This window comes from Callithrix jacchus, chromosome 1, assembly GCF_049354715.1.
Source record: "Callithrix jacchus isolate 240 chromosome 1, calJac240_pri, whole genome shotgun sequence".
NCBI lineage: Eukaryota > Metazoa > Chordata > Mammalia > Primates > Cebidae > Callithrix > Callithrix jacchus.
The window spans coordinates 38,014,755-38,028,126 of record NC_133502.1 but is presented as its reverse complement, the minus strand read 5'-3'; the positions used below and the strand labels follow the sequence as shown (position 1 = coordinate 38,028,126).

Sequence of the window (13,372 nt, the reverse complement as noted above, 5' to 3'; positions counted from 1 at the left end):
TAGATTAGGAGGCTTCTTAAAATGTTAAGTGCCCAGGAAATTATGTATATATTTTCAAAATAATAGAAACATAAAACATACACCATAATGTGCTTTAATATAAAATTGGCTATATCATTAACATAATAGCAATTCACACTTAAAGAGAGAGGATGTAATTAATTTATGCCCTAGAAAAACCTCCAAGTCAATAGGACAGATATTCTCCTCTTTTAATAATGAAATTGAGACATGGGCTGGTTAAAAATTTTTTCCAAAATCTTAAAGTCAGTTAGTAGCAAAGATGAAACACACACACACACACACACACACACACACACACACACACACACACATTTTACAAGCAGCAGAGGTCTCCACACAAAATTCCCTGAAAACCTACATCCAAACATCTGGGTATTTCTTCCAGAGAAAGGAGATTTAAAAATTCCTAAAGAGTAAATAACCAGATGGAAAGAGAAAAAGAGAGTCAGAAAAACTGAGAAAGATGGACAGAGGGAAAGGAAAGGGAGAGAGGAAGGAGAGCAAGAGAATGAGGAGTAATGTACTGCAATTCTCTAAAAACTAAAATGTCACCTGTGCATTACCTGGTAATTCACAGAAACCTAGGTGCCCTACCAATCTCTCATCTTCCACAGCGAATCCCAAATTAAGTCCTGTTTATTTTACTTCCTAATTGATAATTCCTCTTTTCTCTATCTCATCACCATCTTTCCAATCCATGCTACCATCATCTCTTTGACTAAAAAGTGTTAAGAAATTCTCTTACCATTCACTTTTGCCCCAATAGCCAGGGAGAATTTCAAACCAAAAATCGAATTATCTACTAAAAATCCTTTCACTCCTTTGTTACTTCCTTCCTCCCGTCTTCCTCTTCCTTCTTTTCTTTCTCCCTCCCTCTCTTCACTTGTCTGTACATCCTATAGTTTCACTTTTTCCATCTATCCTTTCCTCTACCTTTCCCTCCAGCTATCCTGCCTTCCCTCCATCCTTTCATCTATCCCTGTTTGTCCATATTTCCATCTACCCATCCTTCCTCCAATTATTACCCTTCAGAGAGTACATCGGTCGGTTACTCAGCAAATATTTACTGAACTCCCGCACATTACCAACTATTCTACATCAGGTTATTGGCAAACATGACAAATAACGTCTCTACCCTTTCAAAAAGGTTAGATTCCAGTGAAAGAAAAGAGTCAATAATTTAAACAAATAATTGAATAAGGCTATTTTAAAAAGAATATTCTTAGTGTAACGAAATACAGAATGACTTTCCATTCCTCCTAGTCCAATAATCAAATTCTTTAACTTGGCCTGTAATATTGCTCTTCTTTTCCTGCATTCTCCTTTCTGTCTCAGAGCCTTACTGCATGCTGTTCTTTCTGCCTGGAACATTTATAATCTAATTCACTCCCTCCTATTCACCCTCTAAATCTCAAATGCCATTCAGGGAGCCTATCAAAGACTCTGAGAAGGAGCTGGGTGCAGCAGTGTAGGACTATAGTCACAGCTACTTGGGAAGCAGAGAAAGGAGGATCACTTGAGTCCAGGATTTGAGTCTACCCTGGGCAATATAGTGAGACCCTGTCCCCAAAGATAAATAAATAAAATTTTTTTAAGTTCAAAAAAGAAATCTTGGCCAGGTGCAGTGGCTCATGCCTGTAATCCCAGCACTTTGGGAGGCCAAGGCAGGTAGATCACCTGAGATCAACATAGTGAAACCCTGTCTCTACTAAAAATACAAAATTTATCCGGGTGTGGTGGCATGCATCCGTAGTCCTGGCTACTTAGGAGGCTGAGGCAGGAGAATTGCTTGAACTCGGGAGGCAGAGGTTGCAGTGAGCCAAGATCCTGCCACTGCATTCCAGCCTGGACAACAGAGTGAGACTCTTGTCTCAAAAAACAAAAAAGAACTCCTTCTATTTTCCTCCATACAATTTATCCACATTTGTAATAATACACGTATCCAACTGTCTGATGCTAAGTTCCACAATAACAGCAATGGTATCACACAATCTTAGCAGATAACAAAGGTGGTGCTATTACATTTTAGTGAATACTTGAGAATATAACACTCTAATTGAACAGAGAGATGGAGATAAGGAAATAAATTTTTAAATAGATGATTTAAAATAAAAAACTATTTGCAAAGAGAAGTTTGCTGTATACTAATCATCAAGATATTCCACAGTAAGAGTTATACAAATATACATATATTATTATGAATAACATGAAAACAACCAAATGGAAAAAAAAGGATAACCAATGAGACTATGATATTAGATTAAATAAAGGAGGAGAGTCAAGTTTCAACAGAAATTTAGTATAAAAAAACCAAACTAGTGCTTTTATCTTTAAGCTTATTTAACAAAATAAAAAATATAAATCCCTTACATAGAAAAATAAGTCAAAACAGGATGAGATCAGAAGTAAACAATGAAAGGATGGAAGACAGACCAAAGGCAGTATGTCAGAATGTGAAACTTTTATAAGAAAATAAAAATGAACAAATTAATAAGGTGAAAGGTTTTTGGGTTTTGTGGGGTTTTTTAGTTTTTTGTTGTTGTTTGGTAGAGAGGAGGTCTCACTGTGTCACCCAGGCTATAAGTGCAGTGCGGTGGTATGATCACAGCCCACTGTAGCCTCAGGCTCCTGGACTCAAACAATCCTCCCACCTTAGCCTCCTGAATAGTACTTGTTGCCATGTCCATTTTTTTTTTTTTTTTTTTTTTTTTTTTTTTTTTTAGAGACAGGGGTCTTACCAAGTTGCCTAGACTGGTCCCAAACTCCCATCCTTAGGCAATCCTCCTGCCTCAGCCTCCCAAAGTGCTGAAATAACAGGCATGAGCCACCACACCCAGACAATAATGTGAAAGTTTTGATAGAAGAAAATAAGGCTAAAGCACACATTATATTTCAAAGCTAGTATTAAGAACAAGTTCTAGTTTTAAAAGAATAAAGGAAAGAAAGTATGTACAGAATGGATACAAAGGAAAGTGTATAACAGCCGACATGAGAATGGTAGAAGACTTAGGAGGAAAGAAGTAACATGTTCAAAGTAGGAAATGTGACATACAAGTCTCAGTGGATATTTTAACACTCCAATTATTTGCTAATTGACAAACCAAAGCATGTGACAGAGTTTCTGATTCCACAGATCTGGGTGGGGCCCAAGAAAACCCAGCAAAATATTGTTTAATAAAATAAATCAAATCTTCAATAAAGTGCTGTCAAGCCAAGCAGCACTTCACAATATTAACAAGATTACTGGTGCTATCACAACAATGTGCTTGCTTCTCAACATGACAGCTTTTATTTGTTAATAGCTTTGAATAACTGTGTATGTGAGTGGGGTGGTTTTAAAAATCCTCAGCTTGTTTTAATGACTAGCATCCTCCTTCTCATTAAAACAAACAAACAAACAAAAGTCAAACTCAAAAACTAAATTTCCATATGCAACCAAAAAAAGAGAAATTTGACAAGTAGTTAGGCTCATGCAATTTGGTTTTCAAAAGTGGGTCCTACAAAATCTAAAAATAGCCAAGTAGAAAAAAAGGACCAAGCCTTAGTCTAAACCATCAGTGTAGTCTCCAAACCAGCACCTGCATCACCAAGAAACTTATTCCAAATACAAACTTCTGGGCCCCACCCCAAGTCTATGGAATCAGAAACTCCAGATGGAAGGCCCAGATAATTCTGATACATGCTAACGCTTGAGAACCCCAGCTCTAGTAATTCTGAGAATTTTCCTATAATGCTAGAAGAATCTAGAAAACTTTAGACAGGTTAAAGGCCTATAGTTAGCATCAGAGAAAAAAAGCAATTAACCAGTTAAAGCTTTTGCTTCCATCTATATTTCTATGCCTTAATACCTTCTAAGTAAAAGCTCCTCTCATTTAAAGGATTACATGTCGAGCCTAGGTCACTCATATGAAAGGCAAGAATCCAGACAACCAGAACACACTTTAAGAAAAGCAAACACCTTTCTTTACTTAATGAAAGTTGCTAAGTCAGAAGCTTAATCCATAACACAAATTTTTATTTATGATGAATACAAAAGAAATGTCCCCTCAATTTGGAAACAAAATGTACTGTTTCAGGTTTGTGGCATTTATTTCCTTTTCCCTATTTTTTAAAACTATTGAGAGTAACAAGTTAGAGAAAGTGAATGTTTGCTATTTTGGCCAACACAGTGACTTTAAGGTTTGAGGATTATTTCTGGATTCCAGGGATTTATGTTTTATTTGCCCCCCTTCATCACAATAAAGAAACATGTGAACATGAACTTCAACTCTTAAACCATAACTTCAGTAGAACACAGGAAAAAATACTTTAAACCTTATACCCCTGGTGTTTCAGTACCAAAATTAAATAAAGACTGCATTATAGGCTGTGTGTGCTTCATAAGAGAAGCTCCTCACTTTTAAAAAACTGTAAATTGACAATTTATAATTGTATAAATTTACAGGGTATAAAGTGATTTATGATTCATGAATAAAATGTGGACTAATTAACATCCATCACCTCAAGTACTAGACATTTTCTGTGGTAAGAACTTTATAAATAGTCTCAACACTTTTGAAGTATACAATACTCTATTATTAATTATATTCACTTTCAAATGCTTCACTCAGTGAGTAAGAGTCCTTGGCTCTTACCTAGGACCTCGGGTGGCTCAGACTGGAGGCCTTCTGGTTGCTGGCCCTGTAGCACGTTGAGCAGGGCTTGGAGACTCCTGAGACACAGGGATGGATGAGAAAACCGTGTCTCCTTGATCAATTCAAAAACTTCACAAAGGCCAACCTCAATAATCTATTTAAAAGGAAAAAATATGTATACTTTATGACATGAAAGCTAACAACACTTTCTAGGCAGTTTAGTTGGTACAAGTCACTCCTACAGCAAATGATAAACTGTTGCAACATTTAAAAAGCAATATGTTAAAAAATAAAATCCAGTGTATTTAACAGGAAGATTTAGAAAACCATCTGGTTACATGGAAAGCTGAAAAACAGTTGCATGCTTAAAACGTAGTTTTAGTATAATGGGGCCATAATAAAATATCATGAAAATGGCTTACAACAGTGAACTAGAGACTAGATTGCATTCACTGAGAAGAAAAAACTGTATTAATTTGCAAAGTTCATTTGGTTGTATTCAAGAAAAACTCAGTACTCTTTTTGTGAAAAGTCATGTTAATTGTTACTTATAACCAGAAATAAAGTCAACATATCGTAAAAAGATTTTATAAGAAACTTTTCATCTTAGCCTTTTCTATAATGGTATAATCACTATATTATTATTTATAGGTGGTATCCCTTCTTTTTATAGATGATCACAAAAGAATTTAAAAGTGCTTCGCTAAAAATATCACTGGTACTTTTCCTTTATTAATCTTAACATTCCTCATGAAGTGCAAGAAAACTCAGACTCAATATCTAGCAAAGGAGATAAATCTGTTACTAAAGATTGAGAGAGCAAATTGTAATGAATGAGTTTAAGGATATACCTTCATAAGGCTGATAAAACAAAAGACAAATTCCATTTCTCAGGCAATACCAACATTCTGAGAACCAGATTTATAAGATTTCTTCAGGAAGTATTAAGTAAATTGTTTGGAGAAGTAACAAAAAATTCAAATAAGACTAGGTCAAAACTCCTGAAAGCATTAATTCTATTGAATGCAACAGCAGAAGAATATTCTCTCTGCTATTTTTACGTTAGTGCATATATTATATAAATACCTCCTAAGCACTCATACTGTACAAACTCACTTTAGGAAATATGAAGGTATACTAGACTCTGTCCTCTAAGAGTTTGTAATCTAACAGGGTAAGTTAGTCATGTATATAATTCATATCCTGTCCAGACCAATGTTACACATTTATTACATGACATTGTAACTATTTTTGTTTTCATTTTCCCAACTATACTGTGGTCTTCCAATAGTCAAGGAACATGTCTTAAATGGCTTAATACTTTCCATGCCTGGGCAATTGCCTAGCATATGGTAGGCACACATTTAATATTTGTTTAATTATTCACTAAGTTGTGTGCTAAAAACCACTGCGTCTTAGAAATACATTTTCCAGACAAGAGGCAAATCAGCTGAAGGTAAGTCAACTGTAGTTCTGATTAACATCTGCAAGTTTTCTGGAAACTATAGATATAGCTTAGAAGTTTATTTGACTTCTAGTTATCTGCTAGAAGAACTGTCTTTAGAAAAGTTATCTAAAATCCTAACAGACTTAATTATAGCTAATATTACAGAAAAGTTTGCATAGAGTTTCAACTGATTAAACACATTAAGTGATGAAACTTTTTCATTTGATATAGTTTCTTTTCCTGGAATGGACTAGAAAATAGAAACATGCTGTCCAAGATTTCCATCTGCTTATGTACTTACAGGAAAGAGAAATCTGAAGTCAAAGATCTCCAGAGTACAAAATGTGGGGCTCTACTGTCAAGTCAACAGAAGACTACTATATTCTGTCATTCTTTCAGATTGTTTACTACCAACCATGACTTTTCATCATTCCAAGAGGATTCTTTACAGATGACCTTTTTGGTTAGGGTTCATTTATTATAGATAAAGTTTCCTACAGTGACAAAGGAATTATTGGACCTTGCCAGAAACAATAAGATTACTTAATGAACAGGTTCTTGAGCTGTCTCTCTGGAAAGGTGTAATAACAAGTGTATGGCAATAGGCAATCGGGTAGGCTGCTTGGAAACACAGGTCACTGGTTTTGGTGGGACAGACCCATAAAACTTTGGTCACAATGATCATGATATAGGACTCCTCATCTGTCTAGGTTAAACACCGTGGGAGTCTCACTAATAAACCTTATCTTGGTTCACTGCAGACTTCCATTGTTTAACAAATTGGAAAACAGTCATTTTCAGAATAGCAGTATATATTTAACATACAACAAAAATCAACCTCTAGTTCTACAACTATTAAAGAATTTTTAACATTTAGCTATGGATTATTGCACAGAGGTACCAAACATGCTCTTAGATAAGTCCTTTTCTGCTGTTTGGCTGAGTACAGAATATTTTACCAAAAGTTTGAACTTTGAAAATAGACTTTAAAATAGTTTGAAGTCTGACAGTCAATGAAAACATATATTTCTCCCTTTTTCAGTATCAGGAAGGAAGAGTATAAAGAGAAAAAATACAGTCCTGCCAATATAGTATTATTTCATTTGTGTGTGAAAAACATATTTTAATGTGTACATAGGAAAAATGACAAAAGAAATAAAAATGTTTATATTGGGGTATATTTTGGTTAATGGGATTTCAAATATTACTTCTGATTTTTATTTCCTCTTTAGAAAAATGTTCTGATTTTTCAAATTATCTACAATGAATATGAGCTGCTTTTACAATTAGCAAAATAAATTAATAAATGTGACATTTAAGTAAAATAATAATTATAACAATAAAAGAACACAAGAAGTTTCAATACTTTCAACAATGAACTATATCTACCCAACACATGGTTTTGCACCTCTCTTCAGAAAATAGGTTTTTATAAATTTACTGAATTTTACCTTTGCTGCTGCTCTGAAATAATTAAATTTTGAAGGTTATCTATTATATTTGAAAATAAAGGAACATAGTGCCAAAATAATTACCTGATACTGCCAGTCTAATATGCTAGAAAAATGAGATAAAAATATATCTGTCCACAGAAAAATGATATACATAATGAGACTTTCAAGGTTTTATTTTGCTCTTTTCAAATCACATATTTCCAAATGTGACTTTATTATTTCATGAATAAGTGTGATCATAAAAGTTTAGTTACATCACATTTGGATTTAATAATAATTAACACTTTACCCTTAAAAATTGTATCTTGTTCAGTTAAAAAGTCCTAAAATCACTTCCAATATGTTTATATTTGGAAAAGCTCAAAAGGAAATCAAAATTATATTTACATATTACCATAGTTAAAGCATACTGCCTTTTTAAATTGTTTGTATAAAGCAAATGTTTGGTACAGAGATAATATCTACAAGTAATAAAAAATTTAAAAATCTAGAGACAGAGAAAAAGGGAGGGGGAAGAGGCAGCAGAAGAGGGAGAGGAGGAGAAGGGAAAGGCCGAGAATTCTGCTTCTCAGCAAGTATGAATGTGGGGCTGGGTGTGATGGTTCACGCCTGTAATCTCAGCAGTTTGGGAGGCCAAGGTGGGCAGATCACCTGAAGTCAGGAGTTGCATACCAGCTTGACTAATACGGTGAAAACCCATCTCTACTAAAAATACAAAATTAGCCAGGCATGGTGCCGCATGCCTGTAATCCCAGCCACTTGGGAGGCTGAGGCAGGAGAATCGCCTGAACCCAGGAGGTGGAGGTTGCAGTGAGCCACAATCGTGCCATTGTACGCCAGCCTGGGCAGCAAGAGCTAACAAAACTCCATCTCAGGGGAAAAAATAAAAGAAAGTATAAGTGTGAAGTTTCTAATTTTCTAAGTTCCTAACCTCTAACATACAAATTTATCTATGACTACTGCCATCCTCGTCCCTTCTCTTCACACCCAGAGGAAGAGAACTTTTCAAAACTTTTCAACTTTTCAAAGTTGTTTTTTCAAACAATGTTCTTGATTCCACACCCCGCTGTCTCTCACAGAAATGTGTTTCATCTTGTGCCTACATAGTGATAACTCACAAATCTATATTTCTAGCTGGCACCTTTCTTTTGAACTTCAGCCCTACATAGTATACACTGGACACTTCACATTTATCTCAAGATCAGCATGTGCAGAACTAAACTTGATCGTCATCCTCATCCAGTTTTCCCTCTTTCAGAAATGGCCTCCCCACGCAAAAGCTTTAAAAATATCTTTAGATTCTGTCTTCTTTCTCAGCCTTTATAGCCAATTTATTACCAATTCCTGTCAATTCTGCTTAACATTTCTTATATTCAAAACACTGTCACTATCATAATTCCAACCCTCATTTAGACAACTGCAACAGCTGTCTAAATGGTTCCTCTGTCTCCAAACTCACTCACCACCCTTTAGTTATGGATATGCCTTACTAACAACACTAGAGTAACTTTTAAGATTACTTCAGTTAGTGAGGCATATCCATAACTAACTGGATATAACTAACACTGGAGTAACTTTGTAAGGTTACTCCAATTAGTAAGGCATATCCATAACTAACTGGATATAACTAACACTGGAGTAACTTTGTAAGGTTACTCCAATTAGTAAGGCATATCCATAACTAACTGGAGTAACCTTACAAAGTTACCCCAGGGTTAGCAAGGCATATCCATAACTAAAGGGTGCCAAGTCTGATGCAATCATGCAAGTCTGATGATACTCTTTTGACTTAAAATCTTTAGTATTTCCTAATCACAAGATAACATCTGAATCAATTACATGGCACATAAGGCCTTTCATGATTTAGCTTCCTGCTCTCTCTCTCTCTCTCGCTCTATCTCAACCAGTGTTGAGTCCTTTCTCCAATGTGTTCCCACTACATAGAGCACTCCCTATCAATCCTTAAGGCACTAGAGAATAATTATTGACCTGCTTCTTATCCCCACAAGACAATGCTTTCTTAAGGGCAGGAATTAAGTCTCATCCTTCTGTTCTCAGGACCTAATTCAATGCTGCCTATAAATTCAAAAAGAATATACTGAATTAAGAAATAAATGATCCTATGTAAGTCTAAATCTTTTAGTAATATGGCATGACTGGCTTCAAATGGGTTCACATGGGAAGTATGAATTCTAAGTGGTACTATTTAAAAATTATACTCCAGGCTGTAATCCCAGTACTTTAGGAGGTTGAGGTGGACAGACTGCTTGAGCTCAGGAGTTCAAGATCAGCCTGGGCAACATGGCAAAACCCCATCTCTACTAAAAATATAAAACTTAGCCTGGGATGTTGGCAAATGCCTGCAGTCCCAGCTACTCGGGAGGTTGAGATGGGAGGATCACTTGAGTCAGGGAGGCAAAAGACGCAGTGGGCTGAGATCGCACCGCTGCACTCCAGCCTCGGTGACAGAGCCAGATCCTGTCTCAAAATAAAAATTTAAATAATACAAATTATGTAGCTATAAAATCTGTAAAGTTTTAGAGGATCTAGATTTTAGTGACAGTTTGAACTGGGTAAAAAACTTAATATAGAATCATTCAGGAAATAGAAAGCTCCTTTAAATACAAAAACAAAAGCAAAAGCAAAAAAAAAAAGGTGACAAGGTCTATATAACAGTCAAACTAAATTTTAAAGCTCAAGAATGGGAAAAATAAAACTGTATTTCAACGACAGATAAAAACTGTTTTAATCATGTAAAAAAAAAAAGAGTAAGAGAGACAGAAACCTCAGAGGAGAAGGAAAGGGACAACCAAATGCTTGGGAGGAGCAACAGGGGAATAAAGAAAAGGATCAAGCTAGGATAAAAGACAGCAGCATTTAAGGCTGAGGCACAGAGATGGTCAAAACGAAAAGAAAAATGCCAACATTTCCCACTTGCCTTCAAATACCATCACCTCAAACCTTAAAAGACTAATTTCATCCTCACTGTCAATCCTTCATGTCATGGAAATGACTGCCAAAAAATATCACCCGAAAGTTTCACTCCCCACCCATAGTATCTGCTTGCCTCTGCACAGAGGCATCTCATCACTTCTTCCTCTCTCTTCATCTCTCATTCATCAGGCAATTGCACTGATTCTCCTGAAGTTTCATTTGCTTGCATAATTTTTTAAATAAACTGAAGAGTTCCTTGACAAGTAACTCAAATTCATTTGCACCTACACATTTTCTTGTTTGCACCTAACCTGACACTTATAACTATATATATAATTTACTGAGCACTTTTTTCTGCCAGGTACTGTTCTCTCAAGCACTCAACATCCATTAATTCATTTAAATTGTCACTACAACCCTATGAGGTAGATGCAATCCCAATTTATAGATGACAAAACCGAGGCATGGAAATGTCAAATAACTTCCAGTGTCACATAGCTAGTAATTTTAATGGTGTTTGAGCCCCAGCAGTTTGGCTCCATAACCCATGTTAACCCTGTTTGCAGAGAGGTCAGTACTTGATGGGAAATTCAGTATTAATCACTTGGGCTGTCTGATCTTCTTTTGATTTTCTTTGAAAGATCTCCCTTTGACTCTATTAATTATGCTACAAAAGATTATCTTAAGAATGCCTACTCGGCCAAGCACGGTGGCTCACGCCTATAATCCCAGCACTCTGGAAGGCCAAGGCAGGTGGATCACGAGGTCAAGAGATCAAGACCATACTGGTGAAAAAGGTGAAACCCCGTCTCTACTAAAAATACAAAAATTAGCTGGGCATGGTGTTGCGCGCCTGTAATCCCAGCTACTCGGGAGGCTGAGGCAGGAGAATTGCTTGAACCCAGAAGGCGGAGGTTGCGGTGAATGGAGATCGTGCCATTGCACTCCAGTCTAGGTAACAACAGCGAAACTCCGTCTCAAAAAAAAAAAAAAAAAAAAAAAAAGAATGCCTACTCATTTATCCTAATGTTTTAAAACAGCCTAAGAATCCGTTGTTCTTGTTTATGCAATTTAATTTGAACTACAGTTTACTATTTAAAATCTGCATACCTATGTAAAAACTTTATCCAGGCCTTTGTTTTCTCTCACAATACTGAACTTAAATAGCACAATTACACAATACAGTGTGACTCGCCCATACATAGAATTGGTATTCTAACTCGAAAGTAAATTATACAAGTCCTGCAGCCTTACGTCCTAACTTAACTATGTTTTTTTATCTCAATCTCTCCTACTTAAGCATAAGAAATTACAATTAGAGACTATAATTTTTACGTAGAGGGGCTCCCATAGAAAAAGATAAACATGTTTGCTTTAGATTAAAGAAAGAAGCTATTACAGTAGGTGCAGTTAGGACACTGCAGATAAAGGAAATAAGAAAAAGAAAAGGGTCCTACTCTAAAACAGGAGGAAAAAGGACATCTGAAAATAGCTGATCAAGAAGCTGAGTAAGCTCACAAAACCTTTATTACTCTATGAAATATGAAGCAAGCCATCTGCTGAGAATAAGGTGAGAAGAACCTGAGCATATATTAAGGATGGTGGTGCACCTAGGAACAGCCACCACAAAATGTGCAAGAGAACTCAGACCAGGTTCCATTTACGCTGCTATTTCCAAGTCATAAAAAATATTTATGCAATCCCTTGCACATATGTGTAGTTTTCAAGGCATAATTTTAAGGTATCAGTTTAGTAAAAAGGCAATAGCACATAAGTCATATAAAATTTAAAAATCATTTTGACTAAGTCTCTGCTAAGAAAAAGTAATATGTATAAGTCAGATAAAAGCACCACTTAAAAAGTCTGTATTTTCACCTATTTTTTGTTATAAATACAAACTATGTCTATTATATAGAAAAAAATATAGAAAACAACCTTCTAGTCTTAAATATACCAATACTTACACAGAACAGAGTACACTGAAAATAGTTCTACAACACACATTTTTGGGTTGTTTTTTTTTTTTTTTCTGAGACAGTCTCACTCTGTTGCCCAGGCTGCAGTGCAATGACATGATCTTGGCTCACTGCAACCTCCACCTCCTGGGTTCAAGCAATTCTCCTGCCTCAGCATCTGAGTAGCTGGGACTATAGGTGCCTGCCACCATGCCTGACTAATTTTTGAATTTTTAGTAGAGATGAGCTTTTACCTTGTTGGCCAGGATGGTCTCAAACTTCTGACCTCAGGTGGTCCACCCACCTCAGCCTCCCAAAGTGCTGGGATTACAGGTGTGAGCCACCATGCCTGGCCTACAATAACATTTCTATTATAGAAATACCAACTAGAATATATGCTCCCGGTAAATCAGGGAGTAATATCAGAATAAAGCAGAAGTTGAGTTGGTTTGTTTGTGATTTTTTTTTTTCCCAATCAAGGGAAGCCACAATATCAAGAGCACAATTCTAAGCTTAAGCAAAAAAGGACAAGGCTCTCAGCCCAGCTACTGCACAGCTGTGAGTCTTTGTCCTTCTATTTCAAGAAAAATAAAAATGTATACCTGCATCCCAAGCATGGAGAACCTCCCAGCTTTCCAGGGCTCTTGGCTTTCTCCTGTGCCCACCTTATTCTCAGCCCACTGGCTCGGAGCTCTCCTTCCAACGGCCATGTATCAATGCCTCTGCTTACAAGCATTTCTACCCTACTGCTTTTGTACATTTTTAATTGCCTCTGTAACAGACCCCAACGCAATGATCTCCCTTCCTATGCTTTCCAGTGAATTATCAATTACCCCTAGTTACAAAGTTGTACAATTTTCCTTTTCTACTCGAAATCTACTTTTGCCCATAGCTGTGTTATTTTTAGTGCACAATTTTACACAA

The 13,372-nt window shown here is 36.1% G+C and overlaps 1 protein-coding gene across 50 annotated transcripts in view; it reads right to left on the bottom strand.

Moving 5' to 3' along the window:
• Window positions 1–13,372, bottom strand: part of MYCBP2 (MYC binding protein 2) — a 286,856-nt gene that overhangs the window by 235,763 nt on the left and 37,721 nt on the right. For all 50 annotated transcript variants that reach the window (XM_054252281.2, XM_054252282.2, XM_054252292.2 and 47 more), the window contains exon 4: window positions 4,659–4,812. In XM_054252281.2, the coding sequence (XP_054108256.1) occupies window positions 4,659–4,812 (154 nt within the window). The remainder of the gene's footprint in view (window positions 1–4,658; window positions 4,813–13,372) is intronic.